This window comes from Jaculus jaculus, chromosome 15 (genome assembly GCF_020740685.1).
Source record: "Jaculus jaculus isolate mJacJac1 chromosome 15, mJacJac1.mat.Y.cur, whole genome shotgun sequence".
Classification (NCBI taxonomy): domain Eukaryota; kingdom Metazoa; phylum Chordata; class Mammalia; order Rodentia; family Dipodidae; genus Jaculus; species Jaculus jaculus.
Window position 1 is genome coordinate 33,485,945 of NC_059116.1, and position 19,296 is coordinate 33,505,240.

Here is a 19,296-nt window from a genome sequence, read left to right on the forward strand (position 1 = left end):
TCCTCTGTCAAATAAATAAATAAATAAATAAATAAATAAATAAATAAATAAAATCATAATAATAAGGAATGAATAACTATGTAAATATAAATAAGTTCATTATTCAAATACCTTATCTGCACCTAGACTTCCACCATCTGCTCTGTTCATATTTGGGGATATGTGATTCTTTGGGTGGGTGTCCTGGGCCCAGTGGGGTGGTGAGAGGAATCTTCCTCTGCTCTGTGCCCAGAGCTCCCCAGGTCATGTCTGGGGTCCCCTGTGAACAGAATCACCCTTTGACTAAGAACCATGTTAGAGGAAAAGAATGAACACCAAGACTCAGGACTGTGGGCATGCTGTCCTTTTGTCCCAGGAACCCCCAGCTTGGATGGACATCAACTGGCTTTCCACACACCCAGGATGTTGAGACCCCTGGAGCCCAAAGCCCCCGAAGTCCAACCTCACGTAGGTGTCTGGCCCCCAAACTCCCTAAGATAAAAGGAGGAAGTAGGCTCACAGTCCAGCAAAGGTCGTTGAACGGCTTCCTGCAGTGCTGGGCTATAAGAGAGGCGAACCCTGTGGGGACCCAGACCTTGGTCATGGCCAGAAGCAGCAGATTGCACAGTCTTGTCCCAGCCTCCTTCCTGCTAGTCCTGCTCCTGGGAGGTGAGTGGGGCATGTCCTGCCAGCCTACCCATCTGTTGATTCTGGGGGGATGTCCACCCACAAGGTTCTGTCTAGCCCCTTCTTGGCACAGTTGGGGAGACTGAGGCAGCATCCATGTGCTCCTGGGCTGAATGCCTGGGTGGGGAATGTGCAATGATGGAGAGACCTGGGCATTTTCACTCAGTAGGTGAAGTGCTTGACCTGAAAGCATGAGAGGTTGAGTTCGAATCCCAGAACCCACATGAATTCAGGGCATGGGGCTTCATGCCTGTGCCTGTGATCCCGGCACCGGGAAGGGACTCACTGGCTAGTAGTCTAGCCTAATTGGTGAGCTCCAAAACAATGGGAGACTCTGACTCAAAATAAGGTCGAGACAGTACACCAGCGTGGTGATGCACACCTTTAATCTCAGCACTTGGAAGGCAGAGGTAGGAGAGTCTCTATGAGTTCGAGGCCAGCCTGAGCTGAGACTACACAGTGAATTCCAGGTCAGCCTGCGCTAAAGAGAGACCCTACCTTGACCTCTCCCAAAATAACAACAGTAATTGCAGGCCAGGTGTAGTAACACATACCTGCTATCCAGCACTCAGGAAGCTGAGGCAGGAGAATCACTACAAGCTGGAAGCCAGTCTGGACTACTAAGTGAGACCCTGCCTCACGCAACAACAACATAATGATAATATAATGTCATCTCCAAGCCAAGCCCCACTGCCCTTCCGCAGTAGCTGGGCAGGGCAGATGCTGGATACAGTGGCTTGTGCCTTGTGCAGACAGAGAGATGGAGGACCAGAGACATCCACCGTCAGCCTGAGGTCACACAGCAGCAAGGGCCTTGAGGCTGGTCCATGGTCTTGACACCTGCTTCTCCCAGGTGCCGTCCAGGCAGTGAAGATCGTGGGCGGCCGGGAGGCACAGCCCCACTCCCGACCATATGTGGCGTCCCTGCAGCTCAGAGGGATTCCAGGGAGCCATTTCTGTGGTGGGACCCTGATCCACCCAAGATTCGTGCTAACAGCTGCCCACTGCCTGCAGGACATGTGAGTGGGAGGGGTCTGAAGGAGCGTGGGCACAGCAGGTCCAAGTGGGTGGCACAACCCTGCTGGGTGTCTGGAGGGCTCAGCTTCCAAAAACCCTCCTGCTCCACACTTGATCCCAAGTCCAGCAGCCTCTTCCCAGGAGCATCCTCATACATGGACTCCCCAGCCTGGCAGAGATTCTGGGGGTCTCAGGCTGTCAGTGGAGTGAACAGGTGGATTTGAGATCGGTGAGAGGGGGGGTAGGAAATAAGAGACTGGGTGGGCCTTGGTGCATAGTCCTAACTTTCCAGCTATTGGAAGGTTGAGGCAGGTTTGAGAGTTGAGGTTGGCCTGGGGTAAGAGTGAGTCTCTCAAAATAGGTTAAAAATAGCTGGGCGTGGTGGCTCACGCCTTTAATCCCAGCACTCCGGAGGCAGAGGTTTGCGGTGAGTCGAGGCCACCCTGAGACTTCATAGTGAATTCCAGGTCAGACTGAGCTAGAGTGAGACCCTACATCAAAAACAACAACAACAACAAAAGGTTAAAAAAAAGAAGACTGGGGTGTGGCTCACAGGTAGAGTTCCTAGAACCCACAGGGCGGGCTGGAGGCGTTGTCAGCAATAGAGTGACAGCCCAGAACCCACAGTGAGGGCTGGGGGCGTGGTCAGCGATAGAGCTACTGCCTAGCATGCATAATGCCTGGGTTTTAGCTCCAGCACTGCAAACAAACACATCTTCCGACATCCCGACTCCCCAGACCCCCGCATCTGGTGTCAGTGGTGCTGGGTGCCCACGACTTGCTGAGCCCGGAGCCGGAGCAGCAGAAGTTCAGCATCAGTCGGGTTTTCCAGAACAACTACAACGCGGAGGAAACCCTCAACGATGTGCTCAGGTGGAGGCTTACTGAGCACTTACTGTATGCCTCACCAAGACCATGGAGCTGTGGGTGGGACACAAGTGGCCCCGACCTTTTTCACGGACTGCGCCCAGGCTGTGCCCGAGCTTCAGGTTCGGGGGCAGGGCAGGGCCAAGCTTGGGTTCTAGACACATTACCTTCAGCCCGCCGTCCTGTGTGGCGCACAAGCCTTCCCACCCCATAAGCATCTCCTCCAATCTCCCCCGGCAGAAGAGAATTTCATCTGAAATGTTTAAATTGTCCACGCCTGGAGCTTTGGAGTTCAAAGTAGGACTGGGAAGCCGGGCGTGGTGGTGCACGCCTTTAATCCCAGCACTTGGGAGGCAGAGGTAGGAGGATCGCCGTGAGTTCGAGGCCACCCTGAGACTACATAGTGAATATTCCAGGTCAGCCTGGGCCAGAGTGAGACCCTACCTCGAAAAAAAAAAAAAAAAAAGTAGGACTGGGTGTAGAGTCGGTACTCAGTAAGTGTTCTGCACTGTGTCGTGACGGGAGTCCGGGTGGCGGAAACGATGCTTGGAAAGGCCGAGAGGAGGCAAGATGGGTGACTGGGAGCGGGGACAGGCCCTCACTATGCCCCCCTTCCCGCAGCTGGGCCGGCCGGCCTCTCTCGGAGCCCAGGTGGCCTTGGCCCCGCTCCCCCAGCAGGACCAACGGCTGTCTCAGGGCGTCCAGTGCCTGGCCATGGGCTGGGGCTCCCTGGGCACCCGAGCGCCCGAGCCGCGCGTGCTGCAGGAGCTCAACGTGACCGTGGTCACCTTCCTGTGCCGGCCGCACAACTTACGCATGCTGGTACCGCGCCGCGCCGCCGGCATCTGCTCTGTAAGTCCCGTGGCGCGCGCGGAAATTGAAGGGGGCGTGGCCTAGGGAGGGCGTGGTCCAAGGAGGGTGGGGGCGTGGAGCGGGTGGGGCTTCAGAAGAGGCTGTCCGCGGTGGACGGGGGTGCTGGGGGCGGGGCCAAAGAGGAATGGCCTCGGGGGTGCGGCCTGCAGGGGTGGGGTGCCCCTGAGTCTGGGAGGCGGGCCCCAGGACTTGGCACTAGAGGGGGTGGGTCTGGCTGGCCGGTAGGCGGGGCTTCTCCAGAGAGAGGGGCTCCCGATTGGACGGATCAGGCGAAGGTGGCAAGTTTCCAGGTCTGCTCCTACCTCCTAGCTCTGCTAATGTCCCCACCTGCAGGGTGGCACCAGTTTGGGGTACACAAGGAGTGGGGGGAGCCCCTCAACCCTGGACTAGGATGGTCGCTCCTGACCTACACCACAGACCTCTTTTCCCAGCCCCTCGCTGTCCCCAGTGTCCAGCAGGAGGCCAAAAAATGCCCCTCTCCCCCGTCGTTCACCACCAGCTGCCCCTGGGTCCCCCCCTCCACGCGACCAGCCTCAGTACTGACTCTGTGCCCCCCCCACACACCTCCAGGGTGACTCGGGTGGCCCGTTGGTCTGTGACGGGGTCCTCCAAGGTGTAGACTCCTTCGTGATCCGGGAATGTGCCACTGGCCAGTTCCCCGACTTCTTTGCCCGGGTGTCCATGTACGTGGACTGGATTCACACGGTGCTGCTCAGCGCGGGGGACGAGGCCGGCCCGCAGCCGCCCTCTGCACCCCAGCCAGCCCAGCATCCAAGCCACTAGCAAGTCCTGGACGGAGAACCTCCAGAGCGGATCCTTCCAGAAGGCCCTCTTCCTGTTCCGAGACCATGGAGGTCTTATGGCCACCCCAGCTGCTCTCCAATCCTCTGCAGCCAGGACAGCTCAATTCCCCACTTCGTGTGACCTCAATAAAAGCTGAAATTCAGTTACAACGTTGGATCCTGTTTCACTTTCCATGGGTACCAGGGTCACCTCGGATGTGGGGTGGAGAACTCCCTACACCCACAGCTGGGGACTCGAGTCCAGCCTCTACGGTGTGGTCCTGGGAGAGTTACTGCTCATCTCCTGCCTCAGTTTCCTCATCTGGGACATGGAGCCACCTCAACTCTGACCAGGGGCGTTCTATTCTGTGTCCTCCACCTTGGAGCTCTTTGAGGGCCAAGTTGATGTCACACTTGGCAGTTTGGCCCAAGATGGGACATTTCTGCATCTGTGGGGCCTGCTCCCTAGATGAGGAGGTAATGTGGAAGCCAGATGTTAAAGTGTGGACAGGAATGGGGGACCACCAACACTGTCTTGGGAGCAAGCTGAGGCACAGGAAGGCCAGAGCAGTGTGGCTGGAAAGGAGCCTGGCCAGGGGTTGCAAAGAAAGGAAATCGTTTCTCTGGGAGAGGTACCCCAGGAAGAATGAAAAATGAGGTGAGGGCTGAAGAAATGGATGCACAAGGTGGCACATGCCTCTGGATTCCTTTGCAGTGACTGGAGGCCCTGGCCCGCCCATTCTCTGCCTTTTCCTCTCTCTCTCAAATAAATAAAAATGAAAGAAAATATAGCTGTGTGTCATGGCACATACCTTTAATCCCAGCACTTGGAAGGCAGAGGTAGGAGGATGGCTGAGAGTTCAAGGCCAGCCTGAGACTACATAGTGAATTCCAGGTCCACCTGGGCTAGAGTGAGACCCTAACACACACACACACACACACACACATACGTACGTACATATGACAGAAAAATGAGATGGGGTGTTCCCATAGGGGAAGAGGTGGGGGTCAAAGAACAGCCCTGAGTGGGCACTAAAATGAGGCGTGGGGGCTCTGGAGGAAGGCGGATTTCTGATTTAGGCGCTCTGCCGCCACCTGGTGGCAGTGGATTAATTCAAGCCCTGTGAGGACACCCAAGTGTCCCTTTTCCAACCTTTTAAAAAGTTTTATTAATTTATTTATTGTTTAATTAATTAATTTATTTATTTATGAATGAGATAAAGAGAAAGAATGCACCAGGGCCTCTACCCTGATGAGATGCAGACACATGCAACACCTTGTGCATCTGACTTATGTGGGTTCTGGGGAACTGAACCTGGGTTCTTAGGCTTCGCAGACAAGTGCTCTTAACTGCTAAGCCCCTCGTTTGTTATTTTTTTTTTAATTATTTTATTTATTTATTTGAGAGTGATAGACACAGAGAGAAAGACAGATAGAGGAAGAGAGAGAGAATGGGCGCGCCAGGGCTTCCAGCCTCTGCAAACGAACTCCAGATGCGTGCGCCCCCTTGTGCATCTGGCTAACGTGGGACCTGGGGAACTGAGCCTCGAACCGGGGTCCTTAGGCTTCACAGGCAAGCGCTTAACCGCTAAGCCATCTCTCCAGCCCTCGTTTGTTATTTTTTAAGTATTTATTTGGAAACATAGGAGAAATATGGCCTCCAGCCACTGCAAACAAATGCCAGACACATGTGCCACTGAGCATCTGGCTTTACACAGGTACTGGAGAATTGAACCCAGGTTGTTAGGCTTTGCAGGCAAGTGCCAGCCCTCTTTTTTTTTTTTTTCGATGTGGGGCCTTGCTCTAACCCAGGCTATTCACTATGTACTCTCAGGGTGGCCTCAAACTCACAGCCATCCTCCTACCTCTGCCTCCTGAGTGCTGGGATTAAAGGCATGTGTTACCACACCTGGTTCTGACTCTTAACTTTTATCAACAGCTAAAGATTTATGTGGGCACTGGAGAATAGAACCTGGCTGTCAGGCTTTGAAAGCAAGTGCCTCTAACCACTGAGCCACCTCTCCAGCCCCTTGTTTTTTCTCTTTTTCTTTAACATTATACTTATGCATTATTTATTTATCGCAAGCAGAGGGAGACATAGATAGAGAGGAGAGAGAGAGGGAAGGACTCCAAGGCCTCCAGCCACTGCAAAAGAACTCCAGGTGCATGTGCCACCTTGCACATCTGGCTTATATGGTCCTGGGGAACCCAACCTGGGTCCTTTGGCTTTGTAGGCAAGTGTCTTAATCGCTAAGCAATCCTTCCAGCCCTTTTAAAAAAAAAAATTGTGTGTGTGTGTGTGTTTGAGGTAGAATCTTGCTCTAACCCAGGCTGACCTGGAATTTACTATGTAGTCTCAGAGTGGCCTCGAACTCATGGCAATCCTCCTACCTCTGCGTCAGTAGGATTAAAGGCGTGCACTAACTTTTCTTTTTCTTTTTGGTTTTATTTTTCAAGGCAGGGTCTCACTCTAGCCCAGGCTAACCTGGAATTCACTTCACTATGTAGTCTCAGGGTGGCCTCGAACTCATGGCAATCCTCCTACCTCTGCCTTCTGAGTACTGGGATTAAAGGCGTGTACCACCATGCCTGTCCCTTTTCTTTTTTTTTTTTTTAAGATTTATTTTATTTTTTAAATATATTTTTAAATATTTTTTGTTTATTTATTTATTTGAGAGCGACAGACACAGAGAGAAAGACAGATAGAGGGAAAGAGAGAGAATGGGCGCGCCAGGGCTTCCAGCCTCTGCAAACGAACTCCAGACGCGTGTGCCCCCTTGTGCATCTGGCTAACGTGGGACCTGGGGAATCGAGTCTTGAACCGGGGTCCTTAGGCTTCACAGGCAAGTGCTTAACCACTAAGCCATCTCTCCAGCCCTTAAGATTTATTTTTATTTATTTCTTTATTAGAGACAGAAAGGGAGAGAGAGAATGGGAACACCAGGCCCTCTAGCCACTGCAAACAAACTCCACCATGTGCCACTATATGCATCTGGCTTACATGGGACCTGGAGAATCCAACCTGGATCCTTACACTTCACAAGCATGCACCTTTACCACTAAGCCATCTCTCCATCCCTCTTCTCTCTATCACTTTTTTTCCCCTCTTTTCTCTTTTTATTTATTTATTTATTTATTTGAGAGTGACAGACAGAGAGAGGAAGAGGCAGATAAAGAGAGAGAGAATGGGCGCGCCAGGGCCTCCAGCCACTGCAAACGAACTCCAGACGCGTGTGCCCCCTTGTGCATCTGGCTAACGTGGGTCCTGGGGAATTGAGCTTCGAACCGGGGTCCTTAGGCTTCACAGGCAAGCACTTAGCCTCTAAGCCATCTCTCCAGCCCCCTCTTTTCTCTTTTTAAGGCGAGGTCTCACTATCACAATCTTCCTCCCTCCAGGGTTCTGTAGTCACAGGTGTGCACCATCATGCCAGGTACTATGCTTCCCCTTTCAAACATTTTTTTTCAGACAGGATCTCAACAAGCCCAGGCTGGCCTCTGGTTACTTGTTACTGCCTTGGTTACTAACCAAGGATGACCTTGAATTCCTGATCCTCCTGTCTCAGTCTCCTAGGTGCTGGGATGACAGACAATGCTCGACTATGCCCGATTTATATGGTGTTGAGGGTGGAACCCAGAGCTGTGTGCATAATTTTATTTGCATGTGGGTGTGTGTACATGTATGTAGTCCAGGGTCTCTGGGTGTTGCAAACAAATGCCTGTCCAGCTTTACATGGGTACTGGGAAATTGAGCCCAGGCCAGCAGGCTTTGCAAGCAAGTGCCTTTATGCATTGAGCCATCTCCCTAAGTCCCTAAATAACTAATTAAAAAGTTAATGGGGGCTAGAGAGATGGCTTAGTGGTTAAGGTGCTTGCCTGTGAAATCTAAGGACCCATGTTTGACTCTCCAGACTCCACGTAAGCCAGATGCACAGGATGACACAAGTGTGCAAGGTCACACAGTGGCTGAGGCCCAGGAACACCAATTCCCTCTCATTAAAAAAGGTGGGGGGCTGGGGAGATGGCTTAGCGGTTAAGCGCTTGCCTGTGAAGCCTCAGGACCCTGGTTCGAGGCTCGGTTCCCCAGGTCCCACGTTAGCCAGATGCACAAGGGGGCGCACGCGTCTGGAGTTTGTTTGCAGAGGCTGGAAGCCCTGGCGCGCCCATTCTCTCTCTCTCCCTCTATCTGTCTTTCTCTCTGTGTCTGTCGTTCTCAAATAAATTAAAAAAAAAAAAAAAAAGGTGGGAGATCTAAATGTTAATCCCAGCATGCAGGAGGCAGGGATAAGAGGATCGTCATGAGTTTGAGGCCACCCTGAGACTACATGGCGAATTCCAGGTCAGCCTGAGCTAGAGTGAGACCCTATCTCAAAAAAAAAACATTAAAAAAAAATGTGGATGCTATCTACAGATGACTGGACTTCTGTGTGAGTAGGAAGAAAACTCAGTAGCAAAGGCCAGTAAACTAGAAAAGAGATATAAAGGGAAGAGAAAGGAAGGGAGGGGGGTACTTAATAGCATGGTATTGTATATATGTAAGTAGAAGAATAAATAATGGGGGTGAAAAGGCCCAAGTGAGGTCATGGGAAGAGATTGAGTAAAGGAAAGGTGGAGGGAGGGCTAATCAAACCCTAAGAATACCTCTATCTGTCTTTCTCTCTGTGTCTCTCGTTCTCGAATAAATAAATTAAAAAAAAAACCTAAGAATATATAAATAAATCACATGGAAACCTACTTTTTTGGACAATGGAACACTCAGGAGCCATAGATTGTTCCTAGAAAATTTTCAGTGCCAGGGATGGGATACCTTCCAGTGAGTTGCTGGCCAGGGAGGTCCCTGATGCCCCCAAATCATTATAGGCCACTGCCAATGCCCTTGGTTTCCCACCAGGAATAGATGGTAAGACCCTATTGCTGAGGACTCCACACACGTGGGCTGCAAAGCCACTGAAAAATCCTGCTGGAGCTGAGCTGATAACCTCCATGTAGACCCGCTGACAGAAAGCTGGAAGAAGCCATTCTGCATGCAGTTCAATGGGAGAGAGAGAAATCACCAGTGAAGATACTCAATAGTGGAGACACTGCAAAAATTATATTTGGCCACCCAGGCCAAATGAGCCAACGGGTGCAATAGTGGCACATCTGTCATGGTGGAAACCAACTGCCCTCTAATTGGACTGGAGGCTCACTCCATGGGAGGGAATACATTCCTGATACTGGAAACTTAAAACAGGGGTAGTCATGAGCCCTAGGGGTGTAACATCTGCTGCTGTCTGGCTAAACGTATACACTATGCTCAACAAACTGTCCAGTATACACTTCTTTTAATGTTCATACCCATATATTAATGCTACTGTCACTTTTGACAGAGAAGCTTCTCTTTTCAGATGGCAGTGACCTTGAGATGACTCAGAAGGTACCATGGTGCTGAGAAGAAGTGACAGAGGAGTGCTCACACTGAAATATCTCTATCACACCTTCCATGGCTTAGGGTCCATTGCGGGAGAGGGGGCAGAAAGAATGTAAGAGCCAAAGGAAGGGTAGGACTCCTTACAACATGCTCCCTCCAGACACAAAATGGCCTGGATATCCATGACCTCACAATGCCTGACACTACCTACACAAGACCAGCATAACAGGAGGAAAAGATCATGACCTCAAAATAAAAGAGAGACTGACTGAAAGGAGGAGGGATATGATGGAGAATGGAGTTTCAAAGGGGAAAGTGGGGGAAGGCAGAAGGGAGGTCATTACCATGGGATACTTTTTATAATCATGGAAGTTGTTAATAAAAATTTGAAAAAAAGTGAGACCCTACCTCAAAAAAACAAAAAAAAAATTGAAAAAAAGACAAAAAATTTAAAACACCATAAAAAAGAGGGAGGCTAGCTTAGTGGTTAAAGCATTTGCTTGCAAAGCCAAAGGACTCAGGTTCGATTCCCCAGGACCCACGTTAGCCAGATACACAAGGGGGGTACACATGTCTGGAGTTCGTGTCCATTCTGTCTCTTTCTCTCTCTCCCTCTTTCTGTCTGTAAAAAAACAAAAAGACCCCCAGGGCATGAGGGTGCACACCTCCAATCCCCAGCATTTGGGAGGCAGAGGTAGGAGGATCACTGTGAGCTTGAGGCCACTCTGAAACTACATAGTGAATTCCAGGTCAGCCTGGGCTAGAGTGAGACCCTACCACAAAAAAAAAAAAAAAAAAGAAAGAAATATGGGACCGGAGAGGTCCATTAAAGACACTTGCTTGCAAAGCTTGATGTCCCAAGTTTAATTCCCCAGCACCCACATAAAGCCTGATGCACAAAGTGGCACATCTGGTATTCATCTGCAGCACAGGGAGACCCTGGTGTGCCCATACTCTCTCTGTCTCCCTCTGGGGCTGGAGAGATGGCTTAGCAGTTAAGATGCTTGCCTGCAAAGCCTAAGGACCCATGTTTAACTCCTCAGAACCCACATACATCTGGAGTTCATTTGCAGTGGCTGGAAGCCCTGGCAACCCCATTCTCTCCCTCTCCCCCTTTCTCTGAAATAAATAAATAAATATAAAATATTTTTTAAAAATGTAGCCAGGCGTGATGGGGCACCCTTTAGTCCCAGCACCTGTAAGACAGAGGTAGGAGGATCACTGTGAGTTTGAGGCCACCCTGAGACTACATAGTGATTTTCAGGTCAGCCTGAGCTAGAGTGAGACCCTACCTCGAAACAAACAAACAAAACAAGTAAATGTAACCTGGAGCTCTGGGAAAAGGAGGGTCAAGGAAGAGTCTGAGTCACAGAGGGTTAGTTTACTGGCCTGAACCTTCATGGTGGGAACAATGATGAGAGCCCTCAGCGGACATACTTAACCATTCTGGCATAAGTAAATAGAGTATTCAGGTGTTGCTCAATAAATGCAGCTGGTGGGGCTGGGTGTGGAGGTGCATGCCTTTAATCCTAGCATTCAGAGGTGCAGCTAGAAGGATTGCTGTGAGTTTGAGGCCAGCTGGGGGCTACATAGTGAATTCCAAGTCAGCCTGGGCTGGAGTTGAGACCCTACCTGGAAAAACAAAAATTCAGCTCTGATTACATCTGGTCTACTGTATACGGCAAGCCTCCCAAAGACTGTCTCCTTAGCTCTGTGCCATCTCCCACCATGATCCAGGGTGATATATACAGCAGATGCTCCATGAGGACTTCAGGATAGCAGTGAAGCCTTTCTAGATCGACATGCCAAATTCAGGGATGAATGGCAAACACTGATTAATCAATTACAGTGTGCCTAGCTTGAGGAAAAGGGTAGCCATCGGTAGTGGGGAGATGTGAGATTCACACACCAGGGATAAAGGACTTCAGCCTGGCAGAAACAGGTGCCCCTGGCACCCTACCAGCCTGTCCTGGTCCGTTGGTTCCCGCCCCCACACCTTGTCCCAGAATTGAGACATCTGTCTTGCGACAGCTTTGGCTAAGGCTCCTGGGAGGGAGACTCAGGAGAGGAGTCAGCTGCAAGGCAGGGGGCCCTGAAGTCCCTGCCTCCATTGTGGGGTGCAGGGCCTTCCCCCAGACATGGATAAGAACTCACATTCTGATGTCCGGCCAGGACATCAATCCCTCCCCAGAGTGGCCAAGACTGGCCGGAGCCTGGGTGGAAATGAGCTCCTTGTTGGGCAGAGCAACCAACAAAGCTGGGGCCAACTGGCCTCCATGTGCCCTCAGCTGTGAACCCTGGGTTAATGTCATGGGCTGGGTGTGGTGGTGCATGCCTATTATCCCAGAACTGGGGAGGTGGAGGCAGGAGGATTTGGAATTTAGGGTCATCTTTGGCTACATAGGGAGTTTGAAGCCAGCCTGGGCTACAGAGGAAAACCTCGTCTCAAAAACAATGTGTAGCATATGCCTTTAATCCCTGCACTTGGGAGGCAGAGATAAGATTGTCATGAGTTCAAGGCCAGCCTGAGACTACATAGTGCATTCCAGGTCAGCCTGGACTAGAGTGAGACCCTACCTAAAATAATAATAATAATAAAAGTTTAGTGGGCATTCATTATTTAATGGGAAGTCCTGAATTTGAGCACACACTTCTCCATGTCACCCCAGAGAGGAAGTGGGGCTGAGCTGGCATGAGGCAATTCAACGGCTGTCCCCCTCCAGCTATAAGATGGCCTGGTGGGCTCCTGGTGTGGACATAGCTTAGATCTTTGGACTCACCATGACCTGCAGGCAACGACCGTCCAGTCCAACCATCATGGCACTGCTGGCCTTGCTCCTGCGTGGTGAGTGTCCTGCTGTGTATATGACCCGGGATGAGGCGCTCAGAAAGAACCGGGTTCCTATCGGCAAATCCAGCATCAGGAAACTGAGAGCTGGGTTTGTAAGCCAGGGAAGCCACTAGGTCTCAAATCCAAGGTAATCGGGTAGGTTCCTACCTGTCCATGCCTCAGTTTCCCCATCCACTCTGTGGGTCCCCAGTATGTGTCTCTGTGTGTGTGTGTGTGTGTGTGGGATCAAGTTTTCAAGGCAAACTTTCATCTCTTCCACCCTATGCGTTTCCAGGCCCTGTGCTTGCCTCAGAGATCGTGGGTGGCCAGCCAGCTAGGGCCCACGCGTGGCCTTTCATGGTGTCCCTGCAACTGGGCCGAGGCCACTTCTGTGGTGCGACTCTGATTGCCAGGAACTTCGTCATGTCGGCGGCACACTGCGTGAATGGCCTGTGAGTCGCCCTCAGACACGGACCATCCCAGCTCAGTGTCCACGTGGGATGGGAGGCCAGCTGGGGACCCCCAGAGGTCTGTCCTTCAGGGCCACCCATGCTCCTTCCCTCCTCACCTCCCGCAGGAATTTCCGGTCCGTGCAGGTGGTGCTGGGCGCTCACAACCTCCGGAGGCGGGAGCCCACCCGGCAGACATTTGCCATCGAGCGTATCTTTGAGAATGGCTTTGACCCCATACGCCTGTTGAATGACATCGTGGTCCTGCAGGTGTGTGGGGCAGCAGGGAGGGGTGTCCTGTGCCGCAGTCACGTTGCTAAGTCCCTGAGGCTTGCAGAAGGAGGACACATGGGGTCACTGTGGGGTGCACAGGGACAGACCTGGCTCTCACTAGACACAATGTCCTCTGTGTGCCTCAATTTCCACCTCAGGACCCGGTGTCCTGCTTGAGTGAGCCTGCTAGCAACTATCACAACATACTATTCTGTGTCTCTAGTCAACCACCCTGTCCCTATCTTTGGAAAACGATGCAAAATCTTCACTTTTGGCCCAACTGGAGACTCGAGGTCACGGTTCCTCCCGGATCTCACCCCACCTTGCAGGATATTTCCTGGGAGGGTCTGTTGCCTTTCTCATGTGACTTTATTGAGCACTTACTGTTTCCCTTGGGTACAATGTCCTGTCCTCCAGGGGAGGGGACACATTTCTTACCCCATGACCTGGCACCAGGTGGCACACTCAGGTGTCCCCACAAGTACTGAGGCTGGGCAGGAGGGTCTGTGTCCACTGCTCCAAGTGGCTCCTTGTCATTCTGTCCTCCTTCCCTCTCCATCACCACAGCTCAATGGCTCAGCCACCATCAACACCAATGTGCAGGTGGCCCAGCTGCCTGCCCAGGGCAGAGGCGTGGCCAATGGGACGCGATGCCTGGCAATGGGCTGGGGCAGGCTGGGCACCAACCGGGAGTCGCCCAGCGTGCTCCAACAGCTCAACGTGACCGTGGTGACCAACCTGTGCCGCCGCCGTGTGAACGTGTGCACGCTAGTGCCACGCCGGCAAGCTGGCATCTGCTTCGTACGTACTGCCTGCTTTGGGCTACAGCAGCAGGGATGGTGGTCAGACTCTGGAGAGGACTTCCCAGTGCGGGCACGTTGTGATCCAGCCACTGATTTTGACTCTTCCACAGGGGGATTCTGGTGGACCCTTGGTCTGCAATGGGCTGGTCCAAGGCATCGACTCCTTCATCCGGGGAGGCTGTGGCTCTGGCTTCTATCCGGACGCCTTTGCCCCGGTGGCAGAGTTCGCAGACTGGATCAACTCCATTGTCAGAGCACATGAGGACAATCCCCTTCTCCACTCCAGAGACACCACCAGCAGAACCCGCTAGGACAGGCCCTACCTCAGCTGCCCATGATGGGGTTCCCCATTTCCAGAACAATAAAAGCGTGTTCTGTTTTGTAGACTATTGGTGTTTGTGGACTACAGGAGTGTCGGGAACAGTGTTTGTACCCGTCACCAAGAGGTGACAATAGTAAGGCTCTGGGCAGAGAAGTGAATCCTTGTCCCCCACTTTGCTTCTTTCTTTTCTCTTTTTTTTTTTCAAGGTAGGGGTCTCGCTCTAGCCCAGGTTGACTAGGAATTCACTATGTAGTCTCAGGGTGGCCTCAAACTCTCAGCAATCTTCCTATCTCGGCCTTCGAAGGCTGAGTTCTGTGATTAATGGAGTGTGCCACCACCGCCTTGTGCTTTCCCCTGCTTTCTACAGAAGCATGTCAGATGGCCATTTTTCTTTTTTTTTTTTAATTTTAATTTACATTTTCCATGATTATAAAAACTATCCCATGGTAATTCCCTCCCCCCCACTTTCCCCTTTGAAATTCCATTCTCCATGATGGCCATTTTTCTTAAATGCCATTTAAAAATATTGTATTTATAAATAGAGAGATACAGACATAGAGAATGGACACGCCAGGACCTCTACCCACTGCAAACAATCTCCAGATACACACGCCACTTTGTGCATCTGGCTTTACATGGTTACTGGGGAATTGAACCCAGGTTGTTAGACTTTGCAGCTCAGATTTTTGATTTCTGTGTTTTTTGTTGTTGTTGTTTTTTGTTTTTCAAGGTAGGGTCTCACTCTAGCTCAGGCTGACCTGGAATTCACTATGTAGTCTCAGGGTGACCTTGAATTCATGGCGATCCTCCTACCTCTGCCTCCCGAGTGCTGGGATTAAAGGCGTGCACCACCACGCCCGGCTACTTTTATTTGTTTGAGACAGAGAGAGGGAGAATGGGTGCGGCAGGGCCTCTAGCCACTGCAAATGAACTCCAGAGGTATGCACCACCATGTGCATCTGGTTTACGGAGGATCTGGAGAATCGAATCTGGATTCTGAGCCTTCACAGGCAAGCGCCTTAACCGCTAAGCCATCTCTCCAGCCCCCTCCCTTCTCTCTCTTTTTTTTTTTTTTTTTTTGAGACAGGGTCTCTCATAACAATCTTCCTGCCTTAACCTCCCTTATGAAAGGCATGAGTCACTGTGCCCACCTGAAAGTGAGTTTTAAAGAACAGAAATCAAGCCAAGCATGGTGGCACACGCCTTTAATACCAGCATTTGGGAGGCAGAGGTAGGAGGATCGCCATGAATTCGAGGTCACCCTGAGACTACATAGTGAATTCCAGGTCAGCCTGAGCTAGAGTGAGACCTTACCTCAAAAAATCAAAATAATAATAATAAATAAAAATAATAATAATAAAGTAAATCAGGAAAAAAAAAAAAACACTTCTTCGTCAGCAGGCCCAAGTGGCAGACATCATGAAAGGACACAAGGCAGTGTGTCAAAAGTCCCTCCTACAGCCGCGGGCCTCAACCGCCCTGCTATTTTGTCTTTTCTGGTAGTAGCCTAATTTTGTTGTGGTTTTGAACATTTGCACTATCTGGGCTCCATCCTAAAAGGCTGTCGTCGGGAGCTTGTCAGCTGAATAAGGAAACCTGTGAGGTGGTGACAAATTGCGTTTGCAGTAGTCTATGCCATCTTCTCCACGCGAGAGGGAGTCCACGCTGAAAGAAAGGAACTGGTGGGAGTCGGAGTGCAGCTCCTGCTCGGGCGACTTCGGTCTTCCCCTTCCATCCCCAACACCAACACTTCCCTCTTGGCTATTGTGCCTGGTGAGGAGAGAGGCTATCAAGATAGAAAGAGGACTGGAGAGATGGCTTAGCGGTTAAGCGCTTGCCTGTGAAGCCTAAGGACCCCGGTTCGAGGCTCGGTTCCCCAGGTCCCACGTTAGCCAGATGCACAAGGGGGTGCACGCGTCTGGAGTTCGTTTGCAGAGGCTGGAGGCCCTGTCTTTCTCTCTGTGTCTGTCGCTCTCAAATAAATAAATAAATAAATAAATAAAAGATAGAAAGAAAAAACCCAGCACCTTAACCAAGCCACGTGTCAAGGTAGATATCACTGAAATTTGCACTTAATTTCCCTTGGCTTTCTTCAGCCTTTCCCCATCTCACGTTCCCCTGGTCTGAGGGTCAGACCCCTCCCTCCCCCAGGGCCACAGGAACCAGGCGGCTGGGGGCCCTTCACCCACCCCACTCCCCCCCCCCCCACCTTCTGTCCAAGTTGGAGGAGGCAGAAGTGAAAGGGGAGGGCCAGGAAGACAGGAAGAAGAAGAGGTTGTTTACAATTGAGGTTTCCAGTTGGTATTGTGAAACCTAGTTGGAAGGACTTGCAATCCCATCGGGACTGAAGCACGGAGTGGGCCCGGGGGGCTGGTGGTGCAGCCTCCTCCTGCTTCCTGGCTGGAGTTCCAGGGGGGGAAGGGTTAGCTAATCCCGGAGGGTGGAGGCTGGAAGGACAAATTCCCCTTTCCCTAGCTGGGCCGCTGCCCACCCAGCAGAGAGGCACTTGGGAGACATCCTCCCCCCTCTAGCCCCATAAAACGGCCCTGGACCCCGCCTGGGTCAGCAAGCAATCGGCGGCGGTGTCAGGATGCGGAGCGCCGAGTGCATGGCGGTTCTCGTCCTCCTGGGGGCGGCTGTGTGCGGTAAGTGTTGTTTTTTTTTTTTTTGGTGGGGGAGACGGTACAGGAGTAGCCAGGGGTCGGAAAGGAACATCCCCAGCTCCAGCAGGTGTGCAGGAAGCAAGTGGACTCTGAACTTCGGATATGAAATGCGAGCCTTTCACACTACAGTCTGCAATGTCCCAGTGTTACGTGGACAAGAGTACCCAATGGGCAGGAGGCCTCTGTGGACAACACTCCCCAGTGGACAACAGGAGAGTTATGGCCAGCCTTTCTTTCCTTCTTCTTCTTCTTTTTTTTTTTTTCTACGAGGTAGGTTCAGATGTAGTCCTAGGCTGGCCTCGAACTCACGGCGACCCTCCTACCTCTGCCTCCCAAATGCTGGGATTAAAGACGTGTGCCACCACGCCCGGCAGCTTCTTATTTCTTAGGTTTAACTTTCAGCCATTGGGCTCCCAGGGCGGGCTTGCCCTTAGCTCTAGACTCCACTCCTTCCCATGGTCCTATTCCCAGGGGGCATGCAGGACACATTAGGGTTTCCCACACCTCTTGGAGGAAGCGCTTGATAGTAAGGAGATGAGAGGCTGGGGGCTTGAGAGGGTCCCTCTGGTGAAAGCGGCCCCCGGCTTCTCACTGCCCGCCTGCCCGCCACAGCAGCGCAGCCCCGAGGTCGGATCCTGGGCGGCCGCGAGGCCCAGGCCCACGCGCGGCCCTACATGGCGTCGGTGCAGGTGGACGGCAGGCACGTGTGCGGCGGGGTCCTGGTGGCCGAGCAGTGGGTACTGAGCGCGGCCCACTGCCTGGACGGCGTGTGAGTGGCAGCAGCGGGCTGGGGGGAGGCCTCGGGTAGGGCCTGGGGGCCAGTGGGCCCCGGATCTGACGTCACCCCGTGGTCCCCAGGGCCGAGGACAGCCCGGTGCAGGTGCTCCTGGGTGCGCACTCGCTGTCGCGGCCTGAGCCGTCCAAGCGCCGGTACGACGTGCGACGTGCGGTGCCCCACCCGGACAGCCGGCCGGACACCACGGAGCACGACCTCCTTCTCCTGCAGGTGGGGCTCCTGCCGCATCCCGGCCGCACCCCGTCCTCGCCGTCTCCTGAGCCCCGAATCCCACACCCAACCCTATCCCACAGCTGTCCGAGAAGGCCGCGCTGGGCCCCGCCGTGCGCCCAGTGCCCTGGCAGCGCGAAGACCGCGACGTGGCTCCTGGCACGCTGTGCGACGTGGCCGGCTGGGGCGTGGTCACCCACGCGGGACGCCGGCCCGACCTTCTGCAGCACGTGCTCCTGCCGGTGATGGACCGGGACACCTGCAACCGGCGCACCTACCACGACGGCGCCATCACCGCGCGCATGATGTGCGCTGAGAGCAACCGCAAGGACAGCTGCAAGGTGCATGGGTCGGGGTCATCGAGAGGACTGCCCCAGACAGGGGCGGGGCCAGAGAGCGTGCCCCGGAGAGGGGCGGAGCTAGTGGGAGTTGGGGTCAGGGCGGGACGGCTAAGGTAGGGGCGTGGTCTCGGCCGGGCGGAGGTTCACCCAGGGAGGCTAAGTCGTGGGTGTGGCAGCGGTGGGCGTGACACTCACGATCCTGGCCTGCAGGGCGACTCGGGTGGCCCGCTGGTGTGCGGGGGCGTGGTCGAAGGCGTGGTGACGTCAGGCTCCCGCGTCTGTGGCAACCGCAAGAAGCCTGGAATCTACACACGCGTGGCGAGCTACGTGTCCTGGATGGACCGGGTCATGGCGGAGGGCGCGGCGGCCTGAACGGTAATAAAAGCGTGGGACCCGATTCTGCGTCCTGCTGCTTTTTTATGGAGCGCCTGCTGCGGGTGCACAGCTGGCCTGACTCCTGTCGTCCTGGGCTCGGCCGCACGGGGGCGCCCGCGCCCTTTCGAGGAAGCTCAGGGCCTCCTCTTCCCAGTGACAGACCCCCTGATGTTGGGCTGTGTGACATGGGCCAGGGAGAGAAACTGTCCAGAGGGACAGTATGAATCTGAGCCATGCAGAAGTTGCAGGGCAGATGCTGGATTCGAACACAGAGCTGGGTGCTGGCCCATAAGCCCATACCAGTGTTTTGGGGTCACAAGAAGGAAGGGCGAGAGGTCACCCTTGCTGCAGACCTGGTGACTCAACACCTCTCTAGGTGATGGGAGGGGGGACAGCAGGCAGCCAGCAGGCTCAGGACCCCTCCCCCTACCTGAAAGACAGAGGAAGGATTCCCATCCCATTTAGGTAGACAGGTGGAGGGTATGAGAGGTGGTCATGCGGCCCATGAGGGAAGGTGAAATTGGACTCCATGGATGGGTTTCATTTCTGCCATGGAGGTTCACTTTGCAATCACCCCCATGCACAAGAACTTATTGAGCACCTACTGTGTGCGGGCCCTAGG

At 53.0% G+C, this 19,296-nt stretch overlaps 3 protein-coding genes across 3 annotated transcripts; all 3 read left to right on the forward strand.

The window, feature by feature from the left end:
- The first annotated feature begins 581 nt into the window (after window positions 1-581).
- Window positions 582-4,206, forward strand: LOC101594350 (myeloblastin-like). Its single transcript, XM_004654682.2, has 5 exons — window positions 582-648; window positions 1,520-1,685; window positions 2,422-2,548; window positions 3,145-3,402; window positions 3,994-4,206. Exons 1-5 carry the CDS (start codon window positions 582-584, stop codon window positions 4,204-4,206), a joined length of 831 nt encoding a protein of 276 aa, XP_004654739.2.
- Window positions 4,207-12,393: 8,187 nt separating this feature from the next.
- On the forward strand, window positions 12,394-14,278 carry Elane (elastase, neutrophil expressed). The gene is made up of 5 exons (XM_045134715.1): window positions 12,394-12,457; window positions 12,738-12,894; window positions 13,020-13,161; window positions 13,732-13,965; window positions 14,078-14,278. The coding sequence occupies exons 1-5, from the start codon at window positions 12,394-12,396 to the stop codon at window positions 14,276-14,278; spliced, it is 798 nt and encodes a 265-aa protein (XP_044990650.1).
- A 2,323-nt stretch (window positions 14,279-16,601) lies between these two features.
- Window positions 16,602-18,696, forward strand: Cfd (complement factor D). The gene is made up of 5 exons (XM_004654865.2): window positions 16,602-16,934; window positions 17,565-17,721; window positions 17,811-17,958; window positions 18,042-18,299; window positions 18,510-18,696. Exons 1-5 carry the CDS (start codon window positions 16,880-16,882, stop codon window positions 18,669-18,671), a joined length of 780 nt encoding a protein of 259 aa, XP_004654922.1. The 5' UTR covers window positions 16,602-16,879; the 3' UTR covers window positions 18,672-18,696.
- Window positions 18,697-19,296: the final 600 nt, after the last annotated feature.